Here is a 21828-nt window from a genome sequence, read left to right as displayed (position 1 = left end):
ATCTCCTCGTATTATTAAATACAAAATTTGTTTTTACCAACTTTACAATCAATGGCCTTTCGTAGTTTTCACGTGGTTATTACGCCCTCTTACTTTTTTTATGTTAAAAGTAATGTAGTGACAAATTTCCTAAGCAATACGATTCTACGTTAAATATTTCTTAGTTAAAGAAATTTTAAAATTTGTACTTTAAAAAAATGTGGTTTGAAAGTGAAGTTTTACGCTCTTGCCTGATTTCAGGAAAGAAACCCACAAAAGTAATTTTTAAGGTTGAGTCCTAAGTTGATAAACAAATTTTATTAAATCATTTTTAAGGCGTTCAAATGCTCTTATGCTTATAATACAAAAACAATATTCACTCGAAACAAGCAATCTCTCTTAGATTTTCTTATTTCAAAACAATTTTTTTGGGTAGCAGCTGTTCCATATATTGAAAAAACTATAAAACCTTTTTTTTAAAGCTTTTAATTCCAAAATAAAAAAAAAACTTTTTTAATTTGTATAAGAATAAACTAAAGCAGATTAACGTTATAATGATTTCTTTTTCTTTTACTAGTACAAGAGTAAATATTCTACGTGTAAAATGTTTTGATTTCATTGCACCCCATCGTTCAAAACTTTCTTATTTAGATACAAGATTTCTTTTAGTTAAGTTATTTTTCAAGTTATTATCGTCATCATCGTCATTATCGTCATAATTATCATTATTTTTCTCATTATTACTATCATTATTATCATCATTATCATCATTATCATCGTTATCATCATTATCATCATCATTATCATCATTATCATCATTATCATTTTTTTATCATTATCATCATTATTGTCATCATTATCATCATTATTATTAAATAAATATGCTATAAGGTAGTCGATCAATAACATAACACTTGTAACCATTAAAATGAAGGTATTTAACAATAGAAAAGAAGATTGATTAGATAACAAAATCTCTTCTTGTTATACTGAGAGTGTTTCTATGAGAGCGTGCGTGCGCGACATCGGCCATGTTCTTTCTATTTCATCTATATTATTGTAAAAACAACAAAGCACAACACAAATCATTCAGCACTCGCACTGCTTACGCCATATAACAGATGTCACTACTTACACACCTAATATGAATTTACTTATTTTCCAACACGCCTCCTTAAATGTATATAACCATCTTCATTTTAATATCTTAAACTACTTAACATTCAAAATATTTCTCATTCTCTGGAACTTTTTTTTTGCCTAAAGCTTAGGTAAAAAAATCTGTTGTATTTTCTTATGCATCAACTCTTACAACATCAATTTTGTGTTTCACATGCTTCTCGTTTACAAAGTAACAATGAGTTTCAATGCATTTCGATTTCTTAGCCAAATTTCCAAATCTAGCTGTACTTATCACACCAGAATTATCTTCATACATTTGAATTCGATTGCAAACTTCAGTTTTCAAATCGAGCAATAACTCTTTAATAACTTTTAATTCACTCACACATTCAGACAACACTACAAACTCAGCTGTTGTTGATGATTTTGTAACACTATTGTGCTTTCTAGATTTTTAATAAATTGCATTTTCATACATTCCTATTACATAGTCAGTCGTTGACCTTCTATCAGTTATATTACTAGCCTGATCAGCATTGGCAAAGCAATTAATAATATTATTATTACTACTCTTTTTATAAACTAATTGTTAGTCCTTTGTTCAAAATAAATACTTAAAAATTCTTAAAAGACATTTTTAATGCATTTTAAAGTAATTTTTTAAAAAATCTTCTTACAAAATTTACACTGAAGCTAATGTCAGGTCTAGGTTCTGTACTTACATCCAGAAGGGCTCTTATTAAGTTTCTTGACTTAATATTACAAAATAATTGCGATGCTTTGATTTTAAATTTTTTCCAAAGGAACCGCATACAATTTTAAATTTTTAATGTCTTACTTTCTTGCTAATATTTCAATATAGCATTTCTAATCAAGTGTCATCTTTCTATTTTTAGAGTCATAATTGATGCTTATACCCAAATGAGAACTAATTTTATCCAAATCTTTTATTTGAAACCTTTTACCCAATAATCTTTTAACAAAATTTGATTTTTCTAACTTGTTTTTTACACAAACTTGCAGTGCAGTAGACTCCTTTATATGAATTTTATTGAATTCATTATTTATTTCGTACACTGCTTCTTTGTGCTTCAGGAACTGTAACTGATCATTCAAAATTTCTCTATCCATACCATTGATCGCCTTTAAGTTTATTTCAATAGACTCTCCTTGTTGATAAGTTCTTGTCATAACTCTCGTTGCTACTAAGTCATATTTTTTTAGTTTTAGAATCATCGTTATTCTCCTTTTCCAACACTCATAGTGTTTTTCATCAATCACTGGGATTTTTACTTTATCCACCATTGGTTTATTTTCCTCTGTTCGGGTCTTTTACAAGTTTTTTCACTATGAGTACTTTTCTTGTTATTTTCACAAAACTTTTTCTTGAATTTTTAATAAGTGTAGAATTCATACTTTCTTTTAATTTTATAAGCGTTGTACTGACACTTTCACTTAAACTCGTAGTAATTGATTGTCACGAGCTGCCAAAGCAACACGTGAAAATCAAAAAATACTACCAACCACAAACTCGACTACCATGTTAAACAAATATGTTATGAGGTAGTAGATCAATGACATAACACTTATAAACACTTAAATAAATGTATTTAACAATAGCAATGAAAAATGGGAAAGATTACGAAATCTCCTCTCTTTATATTAAGAGAAACAATACGAGAGCGTGCGTACGCAGCAACGGCCATGTTTTTTCTATCTCATCTGCGTAACTGTACTTACTAAAAAGCACGCACGCACACATAATCCTGCTCTTGCAGTTCTAACGCCACATAACAGATATCATTATTTACACATCTGATGTAAATAAACTTATATTCTAACACTCATTGAAATTCTCATCATTATCATCATTACTATTATCATCATAATCATACTTTTTATTATCATTGTCATCATTACTATTATTATCATAATCATATTTTTTATCATTATTATCATCATCATAATCATCATCATCATCATCATCATCATTATCATCATCATCATCATCATCAGCATCGTCATCATCAACATCATTATCATTGTCATTATCATCGTCATTATCGTCATTATTATTATTATTATTATTATTATTATTGTTATTATTATTATTATTATTATTATTATTATTATTTTTATTACTATAATCATTATTATTCTTATTCATCATCTTTTGCCTTGTACAAGCTTAAAAATCCTACACTATTTCTTTCTTTGCACACACATAAAGACGTGTATCTTTTTTTATAACCTTACATGAACAGAGACCTTTCTAAAGTTCTTAACAGCGAAATACACTGAGTACAGTGTCTCATCCTAAGTTGAACAGTGCAAAAAAAGACTTTCAGACTATTAGTTTTCAAATGAGACTTAAATCTAGATTTGTTATTTAAGGCCTGTTAGGAATGCTGTTTTGGTAGCACTGACTAGCATAAAGCATGTTGTTGTTGATCGTTAAACAAGTTCATAGTAACTAGCTGTACGTCAGTAAGCAGTATAGCAGTCATGTTGACAGCAGCTAGGAGGTGGATGGTATAAATAAGTGAGGTAAGTTAAAAAAGTGGATGGTGTTAATAAATTAACAAGCAATTAATGCTGATGAGAATAATCGTTTTTGGAGTGACCGTTGCTGAATAATTTTGTAAGTTTTATTAGTATCAATAGAAAAATCACTATAATTATACACTGTGTCTATTTGCGCGTTACAATTACGTATACACATTGGCGCTGCTCCCTCCGCTTATTCGAAAAATAAAATGAACTTGGCCCAATTAGTAACGTACAGTAGAGTTGCCAACCATGCATAGACATTCATTACATCCGTATAATTATTTAGATATAAGGTGTAAATAGACAGTATAGTAATTGTAACGTATTTGTTATTATTATTATTTTTTTTTAATAAACGATTAATTTTAGTAACAAAGCTACTAAAAATAAATGGTCTTTTTAAAGTATTAAAACTTAAAATTCAGTTTTTGCTTCTTTCAAAGGTTCTCACAAAGCCAATCAACAGATCAACAGTACATAATAAGCAATACGCATCATAAAAATAAAGTTTAAGTTACAATTAAGAGATAAAAAGAGCTAGCGCTTTTCGTTACCTAACTTAGACAATACTTGATAATGTCCCTGAGAAGGCAATTTTTAAATACCTATTCTACAGTTGGTGAGAGTTTGTAGATCTTGATAAGTTTTTTGACTACCTTACGGTGTACATAAGATGAACTTTGGGAAGGAACTTGGACTTAACATCACTAGTTACTGTCTGGAGTTCACCAGCAGCTTTGCAAGATCATGGTGGGTACTTACAAGGTAGTAGCCGGGGATTTGTTGGTAATTGCCAGGTACTTGTTGGTAATTGCCAGATACTTAACGGGCACTTACCGGGTACATGCTGGGTCCTTTGCGGGCACTTGCCAGATACTTTGTAGCATCTTGACGAGTACTTGTAGGGTACTTCATAGGAACATGGCAGGTACTTGCTGGATACTTTGCGGGCTCTTGGTGGATACCTGCTAGGAACTTTAATAATCTTGGTGGGTACTTGCCAGCAAGTTTTCGAGATTATGGTGGGTTCTTAATGGGTACTTGCCTCGAACTTTCAAGTATCTGCTAGAAACTTTGGTTATTTTGGCAGATGTTCTCCGAAAAATTTGCGAACGCTCAATGGGTACTTAACAGGTACTTTCTGGGTATTTTTCTGGCATTTAGCAGGTTCTTTCCAGGTAATTTGCGGGCACTTGGTAGAGACTTTCAAAGCATCTGACAAGTACCCTATTAAAGCCCGCAAAGTACCTAGCAAGTATCCGACAAGTGGTAGGTACTTGGCAAGTGTCCGCTGCATACCTAGCAAGTACCTGCCATTAGCATAAGAAGTACCTTGCAAGTACCTGCTGAGATCTCATAAGGAATCTAGCAAGTGCCCACAAAAGCATTCCAAACAGTACTAAAACCAACAATCTTAAAATGGGTTTTATTTAAAAACTAACCATCCAAATAATTTTTTTGCGTCATTTGACTTAGGATAAGCTGCTGTACACGCTGTTCATACTGTTAAAGTAGTTTAGAAAGTCTCTGTGTATGTTAGCACACTGCTTTTCTAATCTATCCTGATCCTTACGATAGCTTGGCTGCACATATGACTTCTGGCAAGTTAGTCTGTTGCTGTTCACCTTTTTTCTAGTGGGTAACTCTCTCAATTTCCTACTATATTCTCCGTTACACTAATTCCTGTTCACTCACTAACCTCTCTCTCTCTCTCTGCTGTTCTCTTCTATATCACCTATCACTTTCCATGTCATCCTCGAACTCTGATCTATACGCTCTGATCATTCTGATACCCGATGCAATACTGGTCTCACAATGCAGTAGAACTGCATCGGAGTGCACGCCCTCCCATTGCATCTGATAACCTCCATCGCTTCTTAAAACCAGCAAATAGTTGGAGGTTTTAAAAATCAGGAAATCAATGTGACGACCCAGCCTTTGATTCGTTTCCAATGCGTCGTGGGCTTATGTGACGTCCTCTCCCTCTAACTAACTCAACAATACTGTACTTACATTCAACTTCTCTTATTGTTTTTGGTCCATTTCTTGCCTCTTGGCTCGTAGTCCACAGCGTCAAGAACACACATTAAGTAATATGCTATAAAGATATTTTTATATGTATAAAGTATATTATTATAAGTATTATAGGACTCCATAGCCGCGGATGACTTTCAAAAAATATATAGAGGTATAGTAGCGTGATAGCCTTAGCTACCTCATAACAAAATACTTATTGGAACCACAAACCATTACTGCATATGCTAATTTCGAGGGTACCTAAGCCACCTTTATTGCATATGACTCTTGTTATTGCATGCATCTTTGCAGTATTATTAACTATATTTAGGCAATATTTACACTTTTATAAAACAAAAGAAATCTGTGTTAATGGTTGATTTTTTTACCATGTAGGTTCTAACATCAACGTTTTTTTAGTGATAACCAAGCCAAACCAAGGAATTGATTTTAAAGTGGGTATTAACTACCTCTCTGTTGGGCCAGACTCAAAAATCCGTTTTCTAATACGTTATACGACAAGTAAAGAGATATCTCTTACACTGCATGTATTTGTACCAAGAGTATCATACTATGCTTTTAAAGCTTTTCTTAACATGACAATACCAAGTTTGAGCTCATTGCTTGTACATACTAAAATAAATCAGTGCTCTCGTAGTACGTACAATATTAACTTTAATGGAACATGGTTTAGTGGACATTCTATATCTGCACAAGGCATATACAACGATCAATCCACAGTGTCAGTCATTAGTCGTAACTTTCAAATTTTATTCACATCACCAAGCTTCAGCAAAGATATTTTAGTAAGTTCGAACTTATACTACAAAGCTACGAGCTTAGAAATCGGTAAGTCTCAATTAAGATATCTTACTATGGATTTTAACTCTTTTATTATTTGATGTACTAAATTTTTTCTATGATTGCTTGAGTTACTTGTTATTAGTCTATTTATAACTTATTTCTACTTAACATTATTTGTGGAAAGACTTTTTTTCCAGTAGTATTTGTAATACCCTAAGATATGGGTTATTGTATAAGATATAAATCAATTACCTATGCAAACTTACAGTTTAATCTAAAAAAAAAATTTAAGCTTTTCAATTAAAACGTCTTACGATAATTTATCAATCTTACCACCTCGTTTGTTGTTAGAATAAGAACCATGGATATTTAAGAATCTGCATGTACTTGGCGAATTACTTTTTAATAAATATTAACTGTAAGTTGCAAACGTAATATCTTCTTATATAATTTGTACACTGCTGTTTTTGGTTCTATTGTAAAACAGCCAATAATAATGGTATAGTCAGTTACGCTGTTTAAGTTCAAAAAAATTGATTTGTCAAAATAACTCAAGTTTTTTTATATATGTTGTAATGCTTCACGTTCAGTTCTCTTGTAGAAGCACTACTTAATGCACTTACAATTAGTACTTTAGATTTAGAAGGAATTAATATGGAATTTAAAGAGAGAGAAGGGCTCGATTAAACTGCTCCACATTCGCCCATGATGACTGTCATGTGGATCAGGAAAACTCCGGAAAATATCCCATAACAAAAGTTTGATCCAGTACAGTGAGGTGTATCTGCCTTGTTTCTGACCTAGTGTCTAAGCTGCAGACTTAGACAACAGAACAGAAATTTGGCACATCTTCCGCTGATCTTGTCAAAGAGACAGAGAAACAGTCAATTGATTCACGAAGCGATGAGCGAAGGTAAAATGACGGAAGTTGAACAGTCTCCCATCTAATCATTAACCGCATTAAATTAAAAATTTTATCAGACTTTAAAGTGAAAGATTAATCTTTCAAGAGACAACATCAGATTTTCTAACATTCCTAAGCCATAATCTAAAGGGCATTAAGTTTAATACCAGAGAAAAGTACCACTGTATATATACAAATGTTACCAAGCGCCTCAACGATTAGGACAATGACGACGACGACAACAACGATGTATAAATGTGTGTTTGTAAAAAATTAAAGAAACGTAAAAAGTAATAAACTTTATAAAAACATTTATAAAGATAGCCTAACGTTTCATAAGTCCAATTGAATAATGTTAAGATTGTGGAATGTTATTTAAAACTATAAGCAATGAGCGAGTATAAAAATTGTCTTCATTTTATAAAAAATATTTGAGCATTAAGATAACTATTTCATGGGCCAAAGTCACAGCAAGTTATTTTCTTAAGACAGAATATAAAAATAAGTACTACGCTGCACCCATTTTCCCACCCTTTTACTGATGTTATACCTAATTCATGGGCACAGTGCAATTATCCCTGGGAAAACACCTTGTCAGTTCAGCTGACACTCTCTGCACCAACGATGCATCGGGTCCACTTACCACTATGCAGCCTTTCCCCGACGAGGACTCCACATTTTAGGACCTCGACTCCTTGCCAGTTCAGCTGGCGCTCTCTGCCGAAGCATCGGATCCAGAATCATGAGCGTTGCTGGAGAAACCCCATGTTTTAGGGACCACACCTCGCCGAAAAGGTCAGTGATCCTAGTCTGGTGCATCGGATCTGCTAATTCCTACCTGTTTATACTGTTTCACATTTACCCAGTCCCGAAGACTTGTGGGGCAAGGAAAAACCCTGGAATTACTCTGAAGTGAAATCCCACAAGAAAACCCGCTCCAAAATAGCCAGGGTTACATGGGAATTTTCCCCGATAAAAACAGTTTTTTTTTTAAATTTGCATTCACCGGGAATCCAACTCACAACCCCTAGAACAGCTTTGTATTAGTAACAAGCACTCTTACTACCAAGCCAACACCACTCTCATTAAAATAAGTACTTATTACTAACAAAGCTGGCACATGCATCGAAAATAAAAATAGGATTGGGAACAGACAAAAAGAGTATTAAACGAGCTGCACAAAATACTTAGAACCATTAAAAGCCTTCAAATAATGGAAAAAATAGATACGGAAAAAATTAGCTAGACAGTGATTGCTCATAATAGTTATGATCCTTTGAAGTCCTATTTATATTAAAATTTTCTTTTTTTCTTATAGTTTCCTAAATTTAAAAGCTTATCTTCTTATAATTATAATAACTATAACTTTGCCTTATTATCTAAAATTATTACTTGTTTATTCTGGAACCGTCACTTTAAATTTATACTTATTTTAGTTTCAAACTTTATACTTTATCATTTTATCTCTTGCTGATAACCTTAAATCTTATTCCAACTCTTCTGTGCCGAATTAATGCAATGCGTCTCTTAATTTTTTGCTATTTGAAACTTAAAAAACAATTAAAACTATTATTATTTTAATTATTCTCGAACAACTAAAAAATAATCGTTTTTCTCAGTTATTCCCAAAGACTTAAAAATAAAAGATCGTTATGCATGGATAGCATTTGCCGTAACAGCAATTAAGAAAGTGTGTAAGAGAAAGCTCAAAAATTGTGAAGCAGTTGTGATAAGTAGACCTATATTTTACTGAATAATCTGGTTTGACAATGATATTGTAAGATACTAACATGTTTGTTAAATAAATACGTAGAAAAAGGCTTCATTAGTCAATCAATAATGAAAAAATCTTGCTGCTATAATTTCCAAGTATGCTGCTTTAAGAATAAATACTGATAATATTTTAAGGTTAATCGATTCTGTTGTCTTGTAAGTAAAAGTTGTCTTATAGATAAATGACCTAAAAAAGGCGAGAAATTTAGGCCATTTATTTGCTTATTCTTTAAAAAGTTACAAAAAATAGAAATGTCTTATGATTTATAATACGTGCGATATTTTTGTATAGCTAACCATACTTAAAAATGAGAATGCATAAATAACAAATATATAGTACTACATAAAAAAGTCTACAATAATGTTATGTTATAAGATGTGTACGTAACTTATGAGAGAAAGAAAAAGACTATTCGGCTTAGTGGAAAACATAAGAAAAGCATGATTTAGAAAACTAGTTACTATTTCAAATGTTGTTGAGATAAGAGCTTACACAAAGCGCCACTTATACACGTGTATGTATTATATGTAACTGCATGCCCGATGCTTCGCATTGGCCAAGTCAGTTGAACATGAGCTGTTAGCAAGTGTGCGCCTTTACGAGAGTTTTGATACCACGCTAATTCATTTGTAAAACGACAGTGCGGCTAAGTAAATTAAACGCTTTTTTATATTCTTTATGAAAAAAACTGTGCAGTATATGAAATATTTTACATTCTGGCAATATCCCAAGTCCTGAGAGTCTCGCGCAATGGAAGAAACTATGCCACAGGTTGTAGGCCTAGCATGCTACCACTGCATGGGGCTTCTTTCGTGACAAGGGACCTCGTGCCAGAGACTTCGCGTTTCCGGTTTCTTCTCTTTGTGTTGACCAGGAGTGATGTATTTTTTCTTTTTAGTATCTTTTTGTTCATAGCTATGAGTAAGGCCAAAAAAGTTGTGCCTTCTGACCCTTACGTCAAAGTCAAGTTGCTGGCTGAGGACGGTGAGGTGGCCTTACCGGAAAGGAAAAGAGGGCCGAATATGGCCAGAGGCTCCGAGTGGTGTCATCATAAGAAGAGGTAACAAGAAGCGGAGAGAATAGACGATAGCAAGAGAAAAGTGCTAGGTCCATAAGGAACATGGCATGCCAAGTCAACGATAAGATGCTTTTTTTAATACTGCAAATTGGGGTCGACATGTTTTGCCCTATACGTGTGTCATCCTTCATATCTTCATTTCTTCTTGCTCGGATCTTTCTTAGGGAGAATAAATGTATGGGTGCATAAAGGTTGGATGAAATATCACGTGCTATTGAAGAACTCTGGTGGTATAATGTTTATGTCTTTAAAGAATACCAAAAGCTTAAAAAATCTGAAACGTTTGGACGCGTTTGATTTCTTTCCTAGACGTTCACTGGAAGAACAATCTTTAACAACGGAATAAAAAAACTGAATTGTTGACTAATAGAAGGGCAGATGGTAAAACTCTCAACGAAATGCAGTTCAGTTAATATAATGACACAATCCTAAAAGAGGAATTAGCAAGCCCAGATATTCCGGAAAAGCCGAAGATTATAGAAGACGAAAAGGTTTCTTTTAAATATGGCAGGTGAAAAGGTAGACTTGTAATTCTAACGCCAGTTATTGATAACTACTTAAGGCAGAGAACTGACAAGAGTTAATCATAAGCTAGAAAAAAAGCAACCTAGAAGGAAAGGGAGATTCTGCGGGGACGTCTAGCCTGGCTGGAAGAAAAGCAGAGGACGACAAATTTGACAGCAGAGCAGACTGCAACTGATACTACAAATTGCATTAAGTGATTGGAAAAAACAGTGGTGATCATCTTGAACCTGTCTCTACGAATGAAGGTATTTGTGTGTACCGCAAGAGGTAGGCTAATTAAATTCTTAACCAGATGCCTTTAATTGTACTGCTTTTTTCCTATTAAAACAAGATCGTGAACATACAAATGACTACTTTTCAGAAAAGGATTTGATTCTACTCTGCGTGACAGAACAACTGACCTTGATAAAAGAAAAAACAATTGGACTGACATTGATTATTAAAATATGATTTACCCTCCTATATCGGCTATAAATTATCTCCTTAATAAAAATAGTATTGTTTCTTGATAAACACTTTTCAGAATCGAAAATCAAAAGATTGCTACATGTATTGGATGAAACCATCAAGTCTCTCGTAATTCTGTCAGCTAAAAAATCAGTTGATTGTAAAGACAAAGTACAACACATAATATTCAATCACATTAATGATTCTTGTCATTTAAGACAGCTTATTCTTCCAACCCTAACGAGCGGCTATATAAATTGAAATAAATCAGAAGAAATGAAACAAATTCGTCATCAAAGGAAATCAAGAAAAAATTGTATGATTTTCGGTAATTCCCTGATAACATTTATGAGGGAAAAAGTCTCTGTCTCAGAAAGAAATACGTGATGCATTTTATAATGCAATCGTTAACAATGTATCGTAGATTAAAATTTTTGACGACATGATTAAAGATGCTTAGGGAAAAAAAAGACAACTGCCTAAGAACTTTCTTTTGGAAGACTTAATCCAGACGACAGCGATCCAGGACCACCAAATGAACTGCCCCTGCAACAGCGCTATGAGCATATCAGGCCTACTCATTCCACGACACGCTGGTCATCACTTCTATAAATCCCTATTAAAGGCAGGCTACCGAAACTGATACATCTGTGAAAGACTCCAACGCATTGTCATGGACCCTAAGAGACATCGTAGGCTTACCTTATCAGGTGTAAAGAAAACTACAAATGGGGACTCTAAAAGATGAGAAAAGAAATATGGTCATGGATCAAGGACCTTTACAAATAAGAGGGTTAAAAAATAATATGACAGTTAACAAAACAAATATATAACAACCAGTAAATAGTTGATGCTTGGGAACCAAAGTATGTAGTTATACTTCTAAAAAATTATATGGCAAACAATATTATTTTGAGCATAAAAATACCTTGTATGAAACAATATCGTGTGTGAAGATGGTGTAACTATCGTGGGAATGAGCGCACCTATATTGACTGGATATGATTTCAATTAATATTTAATGAGTTGATGATTATGAGAAAAATGTTACGGCACAATAAAATAAAAATCATATATAGGCTGGGCAGTACAAGACTGCGCTTTCATCAAATCTTCCGATGGCTTCAAAATAACTTTCTGCTACCTGTATGCTTATTACTTCTGTAACATCACGCTCACATTTATCATATACTATCCCACACTTATTCTAAGTCTGTAGTTGATACCCAAAATATCAGTGTGTATAGAAAATTAATACAAACCATCCTGTAGTATATCATTGTGTCATAGGGTAGATTTACATGGGAGTAAATGTCCCTTCAGGAGATGATCACCCGTAAGCTGTTTGACAGGTATGATTCAAATTTTAAACCTACATTCAAATGGCATACAAAATACCCACAAAAATTGTAGCTCGTTTAACTACCATTACATGTATGTATATACATAATCGATATTGAACATTTAATCTCACGAAAAAATTGCGTTAAATAGACTCACAACTTAGTTTTAAAATAAATTAGGAAAGAGAAAATGAAGTGTGCATTAAAGCATCTATGTAAGCACATCCACATAAGAAAAACAATTGCTAGCTTTACTGCAAACATGAGTGTTCCTCTAACTTCTTTAAACTTTTCCTTTACTAAGTATCTAAAGAACGTCCGTTAAGTCAAAAAATCACTTTAATCATGAATTAAGAGATTGTAACAGAATAAAACACAGTAAAAATTAATTATTGTATTCGTACAGAACAAAAAAATTTTTTTTAATTTTTAAAAATTTTGAAAAAATATGAAAAATTGCGTACACAATGATTTATTCACTGTAAAAGTAGCAAATTAAATATAGAGGGATAAATATTTATCAAGACATTAGAAAGCTCACCTGCAAAATTGTACTTATTTCCAAATTTTCTGAAAAAACTTTTTTTTTTTATTATTTGATCAAGTAAATTAGTCATTAATTTAATTTATAATTAAGACTAATAAGTAAATGTACATAAGGTATAAATTAACAAAAAAACATAAGTTATGAACCACATGATAATACGTAGAGTTTAAATTTTCTATGTTGGGACTGCTCGCAGCAGAGTGAGTAAAGGCCTCGAGTATAAAATGCGAAATGTGTGGCATGATGTCATGTCATGTAGCGTCATGTGATAGAAACTTTTAGGAATACTTGGTTAAAGCATTATGAGGACAATGCTGAATTTTAAAAAAACTAAATGTAACGTTTTTGAGATTATATAAGGTTATATTAAAAAAAAGACGTGTTAATTATTCTTCAAAATGACACAGAATGGGCCAAACAGAACTTCTTATTACAAATCTTAATTAGACATTTATTTACCTGTAGCTAAAAATAATAAATTTTTAAAATGCTAACCTAAGTGTACACGTTTTCTCCTTCCTTTTTCAGGCCAGCTGATGACAGGAGGTCTTTCGTTATAACAAATCCCAAACAAACTGTCAAATCATTAGTATCCTTTAATATGGGCTAGACACAACGTTCCAACAGATATGCCTATTATTCTCTTTGTGGATTTTGTGCAATACTAGACTACCATACTGTCAAAGCATTAGATCACGTGTCATATAATAAAAACTGCAGCATATGTGACTCTAATATTAAAAATAATACCAACACTTTTCATGATTACCGTTTATGTTTTTTGGGTAACGCTTCGACCAAGAAATTTCTTAGTTCAGTTAAACTGGTAGCTCAAAGTCCAATGTTAAAGAAGGCTAATACTAGAAATAGCGTATTTATAGAAAATAATAATGCAGGGTGTGTGTCAGAATTAAAAAAAGCTGGTTGTTTTAGTATTATAAGGCACTCTGACATAAACCACTCGTCGAAACGGGTAAAAATGCTCTTCATGACCTCAAAATATCCCAGGCTCCAGATCCAGATAGAGAGCTAAATTTAGAATCAACTAATTTTTTTTAAAACGTTTTATTTACGCAGTAAACAAAAATGTGGGAAATCTTGATAAATTAAGGAGAAGTCTAAAGTTAATTTAGCATCACGTTTTTGGTCAATACCATAAATGCAGTTTCTGGTGTTCTGGAATTGCAGAAAATTAGAATCATTTTTGTATCAATGAGTTTGACAACATTACACTGTTTGAAAAACTCAAAACACTTCTTTAAAAATGACCAAATAATGCTTGAAAATCTTTCTGTGCAAGTTCAAGTCAAGGAAATTCAAGCCTCAACAATACCATTGCTTGCAAAGCTTCAAAAAGAATTTATAATAGCAAGTCAGAAAGTGCGATCTTAAGGTATATTATCCTTCTTTTGATGTTAAAAGATCCGTCTCATCATTGTATCGTTGACATACAACGTCAAACGATTATGATAATTTAAAAATTAAAATAATTTATGATAAAACAATACCTATTTTAGATTTGCTTGTATTATAGCTCAGAAAGATGAGGGTTTACGTTATGTACGTCAAACACTCGATAACATGAATGTCTCTGATTCTCCATGTCCACTATTGCGATTATTTTCTGCATGAAATAAAAATCACGTAGAGTTTATACTAAATAATTAAAAAAAGACGTATAGAAACGTAACTGTGGTAAAGCTCAGTTGCATTATAAAAAAAAGAGTCAGAAGGACCAACGTTCTTGAGTCATATGTCATTGTTTAGGAAATCACTAAGTTTTTAATAATTATTAAAGTTTTTAAATACAATATGTCTCTAGTGTTCTTTAGCATAAAGATCAATGGATTTGTTTCAAAGCATAATGATTCATTGTATCTTGGAAAATTTGTTTTTAGTGTACAATATATTACACAAACATGTGTAATGGATCTAACGGCTCGTGTTATCAGTAGATTAACTAACGTAGGTAAAAAATTATATAAAAAGCCATTCGAAGTATAAACTCTGAGCATTTAAAATGTCATGAATGAATTACTAGGTCTTTGACGATAAAAAGTTGTTAAAAAATGTATTTTCATCCCTCATAACTGTAAGTTCTCCACTGATCGTTTAGTTCAAGCACTTAGTAACTTGTTGCTTATAAATACGCTTAGTGCTTGTATCAAACGATTTTAAGACTTATTACCATTTCTTATAAAATTGTTTCCTGTTGCAACCAATAACAAGTTAAAAACTTGAACAGAAAAATTCTTAAAACTTTTAACAAAAGACAAACACGATGCATTGTTTGATATAAATATACTAAAATAACAGTTTCTTAAATAAAAAAATGTTAATATTTTTCTTAATAATAGCAAAACTTTTGAGCAAGTGCGTTCAAGCTCAATAAAAATGGTTTATGCAAATAGAAGATTTCAAGGTATGTATCAAAACTTTAACCATTGAAAGGAGTCCTGTCAAAAGTTATGCTTAAATGATTAGCTAAAAACTGTTTGCCATATAAAACTTTAATAAATGAATATAGAATACAAGGCATCGAAGATTCTAGAGAGTATTAAATAGGATATTATAATAATAGGTGAATAATCGAACCAAAATGTTAGTTGTACAATATCTAGCTTAAATTTAACTAATTACATCCAAGCCGCCAAAAGTAACATTAAAAATCTCACAACTGAATAAAAGAAAGAACACATTTGTTATAAATACAAGAGCTAACGTCAATGCCATAACAATATATTCATGACTATCTAACTTCACTGATATATACAGAAAAATCCTTAAAAACGTTGTAATCGCTTACCATGAAGACTACTGAGCTTGTTTTACTAAAATCTTACATACTAACTCTGAGCACTCCCAAAATATTTTTCGTATAGTTTTTATCTTAAAGAAACGAATGACAATAGCAATAAGTAAAATCAAAGTCTTACTAAAATACAAATTCTTGATTGCTCATTTACCTTGATTTCCTATTAATGGCAGTGTTTGATTCGTCCATGGTTGGTGATCTCCTCCCATCAAGACTTTTTTCTTTGTCGTTTTTCTTAACTACGGCAACAAGCGGTCTAAATAAGTTATTAAGGAGGTGCAAGTGTACATACTACTTATTGTAATGTACCGTAACACTTTGAAAAATTCCACACTTTATCTTCTTCTTAGTACCCTGTAAATGTGTGCAGAGATTTTTTCTGAATTCTAGCGTGAATAAAAATAAGAAGTTATTATTACCATATTCTGTATCTGACTGCAAGATTCTTCTACCTCCGGGTTAACACATATATTTCCCTACTTTAAATACTATAGCAAATCATGGTTTTCAATTGCTGTCAACTCTTTTTCTTTCTTGTTTTTTAGGCTAGCCACACAAATCGTTGGAACTTTAAAGTTTTGCTGGCGTATGTTTCCGTACATAGTCACTAATGTGTAAAAGCTTTCTGTAATAATTTAATTTGACATACTTTCTATTTGTGGCTTCACTCACAAAATTATAACGTGTTCATGCAACGTATCCAATTATCTTTTTGTGGGTTTCGCGAAGCATTTTTCGTTTCGCGTATTGCTACATATACGATGTGCTCGTTGTTTTTACTTTTTTCTCCATGTTTTCTTCTGTGCACAAGTACACTGGCGTGCCCTTGGTTGGTCCTTGTAATAATACTTCATTTTTGTCTACTTTCCTCTGCTCTTAATTTTATCTTTAGGTGACCTTTAGTAAAATTTTTCCGTAGTTACCCCCTGTATCTAGTAACGCTCTTTAATCAAGTAGCTACATTTTTAAGTATTAACTTTTCTTTTACAGTTGGATTCAGCTTCACCCTTAGACAATCCATTTACACTTATATCCACTTTTTTTGTTTGTTTTTTTTTGTACTTTATCATTTAAGTCCTCTAAATTAATTATATCTATTCTCCATTTCTTATCGTTTCCAATCATGATTTTCTCTCTTTTTGTCTACTCTTGAAAAATGAGTGACAGCAGTTCACTTACGTCTCAATATCTCTTACTTTGTTGCTGTTCCAACAGTTCACACAAATCTTGGCGTGGCAGTTCTAAAATTTTCTGTCCTTTATCTATTACCAGATTTTCAGAGAGCGCATCCAGTGCCCTGTTGTAAAATCACAGTTAATCTTTCAAGAAAGATTTTAAGAAAGAATCTAATAAAACAGTTGAATACGTAAAAAGTAAAATAAAAGTGTTTGAATTACATGAAGAGGAAGATGAAAACCAAAACAGTTCAAGTGCGTTTAACACTAATTTAAAAAAAAAGAAAGCACTACATGGGTGCAAGAAATGTAGACACTTTAAGGCATAATGTACGAGATCAAAATAAAGCGGTAAATCATGAGAAGCAAGGTGATGCGTAGCAGTAACGAGAAGGGCGACTACAGCAGTGGCAACATCGCACTAGCCGAGGCCGAGGTAGTGGAGCTAGAAGAGGCTCTTGTCAATATCGTCAACGAGGCAGTTGGCAGCAAAATTATAAGGGACATTTAAATGAAGACAGTAATGTGTGTAGTTTCAATGTGGAATTTAATAAAAGACCTCATGAGTCAAGTGTCGTAGTAAATAGCTATGCTGGTAAGATTAAATGATGACTCGATAGCGGTTGCTCAGACCATGTTGTAAATGGTTATCGATATTTTTATGAACGTGTTGAATTAAAAGAACCTATGAGTGAAAAAGTAGGTGATGATCGTTCTTTAACAGCAACAAAAATGGTAATATTAGGCACGAATTTATCTTTTATGGTCAAAGTAAAATGCATATACAAAAAAATATTTGTTTTATCAAAGATGTAGATAAAAATTTAAGAAGTTACGGTAAAGTAACAAAAGCAAATAAAATTGTATCCGTAAAATGTATGTCTTAGATTTTTTAACAAAATGGAAATTTAGTTGCGTTGGCTATTAAAAATATTAATATTTATTATATGACAAGTGAAATTATGTATCGTGAGTCAAACTCAACGACAACGGATAAATTAACAGTAAACGAAAAATTGCATCGAATACTAAGTCACAGGAATTTTAATTATTTAAAAATAAATGCTTGATAGTTCACCTCCGTAATTAGAAACTGATACCCTATAATGTGAGATGTGTTTAAAAATACAATACATAATTAACTATTCAATAATGAAAAATCAAAGACCGAGGATATTTTACAAATTATACATACTGATTTAAATGAAATCCATCGTACTACTAGATTTAATAGCAAAAAATATGTCATGAGTTTGATCAATGATAACAGTAAAGAAGCTTAAGAGTATTGTCTCAAATTAAAAGGATAAGTATGTAATTGTTTTGTGGACTATATCAATTTTATTGAAAGTGAAATAGAAAAAAAATAAAATGACTAAGATGTGATAATACTAAAGAATGTATAAATAAGAATGTAAGTAATTTTGTGAGTCAGAAAGGCATACCTATTGAAACGTGTCCATCTTATGAACATGAATTAAATAAAATAGCTAAAAAATATAATAACGGTTTTATTGATATTTCTAGACGATTATTAAGAAGCAACGGTTTATAATTAATCTTAGCCAGAAATAGTAAAAACAGTGACTTGTTAAAAGAATTGAATTATCACTAACCCTGTTTGAAAGAATGTTACACCTTTTAAAATTTTGTTTGGGAAAAAGCCTATTATAAAAAATTAAAAAACTTATGGAAGTCAAGTTTTTGTGAGAATACTAGAGAAAAAAAAAATTTCTAACCAAACAAAAAAGAAGATTTAGAAATTTGGTTTGGTAATCAAAATGTTAGTTATAGAGCTCCCAAAAATAATACAATAATAGTTGCAAGACACTTTAATATTATTAAAGATAACAAGGACTGTATTGGTTCAAAATCATAAAATTGTACAGTTATAATTAGCTTAAATAAAAACAAAGTTGAAAACACAAATGGCTGTTTAAATACTAACAGCAATGATAAAAATGAAAATTTTTATTTAAGACGGTCAACTAGAGAAAGGAGAAAGCTTGATAGGTACAGAGATACAAATCTTTTACATAGTTATATTATTTCTGTAAATTATACAAACGCTGGGAGATCTTTTCTTTATAAGCATACGATGAATAGTAATTAGTCTAAAAACTAGAGGAAACGATGGATAGCAAAATAGATTGTGTTAACAAAATTGAAACTTAGATTTCTGTAAATAAACCTAGTGATAAAAAAAAACTTCAAACATAAAATAGATTTATATGAGAAAGACTAACAATGCTTTTGAAGCTTGGTCAGTAGTAAGAAAATACCAACAGAATGATTCAAGCGATAATATTTATTAACTAGTTGCAAGAATGCTTAATTTTAAAATGTTACTCTTTCCTTGTTGTTAAAACAATTTAATTGTTGAACTAATAAATGTCAAAATAGCGTTTTAAGGTGGACAAATTAATTCTAAAGTATATGTAAAACAGCCACAAGGCTATGGTAATGGCTCTAATAAGGTATTAAAATTACATAAAACGTTGTATGAGTTAAGACAAAGCCCAAGAGCTTGGTATTAGTGTTCTGATCTTTATTAAAAAAGTTAGTATTTTAAAAGAAGCAAAAATAATTTTTGCTTACATACTTTAAATCGCAAGAATGATGATCTATAATGAATTTTTTTTGTGAATAGTTTGTTAATTTGCAGTAAGAATAAACAAAAATTAAATTTTGTTAAACAATTATCATGCAAATGGTTGGAAATAGAAGATTTGAGCAGAATAAGTACGTATTTAGATATTGACATCAATTATAACTATGAAAAAAAAAGGACACTTGATAAGAAAAACTATAATTAAACATTAGCTCAGGAATATGATATTGAAAACTAAAATTTGTATGCAGTTCCTGGGGAACAGAATTTAAAATTAGAAGCAGTGCAATCAGCGTATGATAACATTAAGTTTAGAAACCTAGTTTGAGCTCTTTTGTATGTAAGTGTGGGAACTTGACCCAGCATTAGCTTTAGTATACATTTTTAAAGTAGATTTCAAAACAGTTATGATAAAACATATTTTATATGATAAAATAAAGAAATAATAAATCACATTTGCTCTGAGAATTTGAAAATATTTGTTTTTAACAAAGAACTTACAATTAATTTATAAAACGAGTAGTAACAATAATATTATAGATCGCTTTGTCAATACTGATTAGGCGTGTGATATAATTAATAGAAAATCAACGACATGCTATGTAATAAGTATGTATAAAAATGTAATTTATTGGAAATCCAGAAAACAGAATCGTGTTACAAAACAATTAACAGAAGCTAAGTATGTAGCGTGGTCTGAGTGTGCACGTGAATTTAAAGTCGTGAAAGATTTATTGCTTGTTATAAAAATTAAGGTCTGCAATTTACGCAGAAATAAGTTCGAAAGATTTAAAAGTATGTTGAATGTAAAGTAGTTTGAGATGTTGAAATTAAGATGGTAATATAAATTTATGGAGGCTTGTTGGAATAGAAGTAAATTTATATTAGATGTGTAAGTAGTGACATCTGTTATAGCGTAAGCACTGTGAGTGCTTGATGATGTGTGTATGTGTACTTTGTTGCTTGTACAGTGACGTAGTGGGGAGAGATAGAACATGGCCGTTGCCACGCACGCACGCTCTCGTAGAGTTCTTCAGTATTATAAGAGAAGAACTTGCAGTCTTATTTAATCTTGCTTTTCATTGTAAAATATACTAATTCAAACGGTTAAAAGTGTTGAATTATTAATTCACTACCTTATAGTGTATTTGTTTAACAGTTATGTTGCCAGATATTCGTATATACTACTCCAAAAAGGGAGTGGATTAGAACTACCTATTGTTGTCTTGTTCAGTGACCTGAAATCTAATACCTTATTCCAGTAGATTGAGCTATCTGTTTTTGCATTTTTTGGTACAATCTTCCTGTTCAAGTTCTATGGTGATTCTGAAGACACTATTATGACTTCATCGAGTAATTTCTTCATCGCAACTTTTAGTTGCTCTTTGAAGGCTGGCAAAAATCTTTATTGTGTATTATTACTATTGATTAATTTTTAGTCATATTTATTAAAATTTTTTAACAGATTTGACCCTTTTAGTCGTTCCTCATCGAGTACAAATAATAACGTCTTAAGTTCTATTAGCCTTCGCACATGCTTATTTTCTTCTTTGTTGCAACCAAATTTATTAAGTTAATCCATTATCTTATCGACTCAAGGTTTCATGTTAGTTACAATTGATGTATTATTGTTTTTCTTAATTATATAAGTATTTTTGTTCCCATAGCCATTGTCATTCATACGTAGGGTACAAATAAAATTTTTAAGGGGTAATCTCATTTGATCCAGAGATTGAAAACCTTTTTGCATGACGCCTTTTATTTTAAATTTTTCCTACTGCCTAACGCTTCCTGTAATTAAAACAACTTTCTTTAATTGTTTTAATCCCTACGCTAGTACCAGCATAAAATGTCAAACCTCTATTTGTATAGAAGTTTTTTTTTAATAACTGTAGGTGGTATATGTTCCATCTAAGATTAATTTCTTTTTACTGTGCAAAATAACTGCTACTCATCGTTATTCTGCGCATTGAAGCTTTTTTCTTGCTAGCGAATAGTTGCATTATAGCTTCATCATTGCATTCGGGATCTATGAATATTTTCTCTTTGTATTATGTGTGACGTTATACATAGTGCGAGCCTTTTTTTTAAATCTCGATTGAGCATCAATTGATTCTTTGTTATTGGAGATCGGCCTG

General features: G+C 31.6%; 1 protein-coding gene across 1 annotated transcript in view; it reads left to right on the top strand.

Moving 5' to 3' along the window:
- The window catches only part of Apoltp (Apolipoprotein lipid transfer particle), a 2496658-nt gene that overhangs the window by 788735 nt on the left and 1686095 nt on the right, over positions 1–21828 (top strand). Inside the window, exon 12 of the mRNA XM_089596186.1 lies at positions 6064–6516. Coding sequence (XP_089452312.1) covers positions 6064–6516 — 453 coding nt within the window. The remainder of the gene's footprint in view (positions 1–6063; positions 6517–21828) is intronic.

Source organism: Copidosoma floridanum, unplaced genomic scaffold (assembly GCF_036245765.1).
Source record: "Copidosoma floridanum isolate Cflo_tuat_1 unplaced genomic scaffold, Cflo_Japanese_pri ptg000004l, whole genome shotgun sequence".
In the NCBI taxonomy this organism is placed as follows: Eukaryota; Metazoa; Arthropoda; class Insecta; order Hymenoptera; family Encyrtidae; genus Copidosoma; species Copidosoma floridanum.
This window is presented reverse-complemented; position numbering and strand designations above follow the sequence as displayed.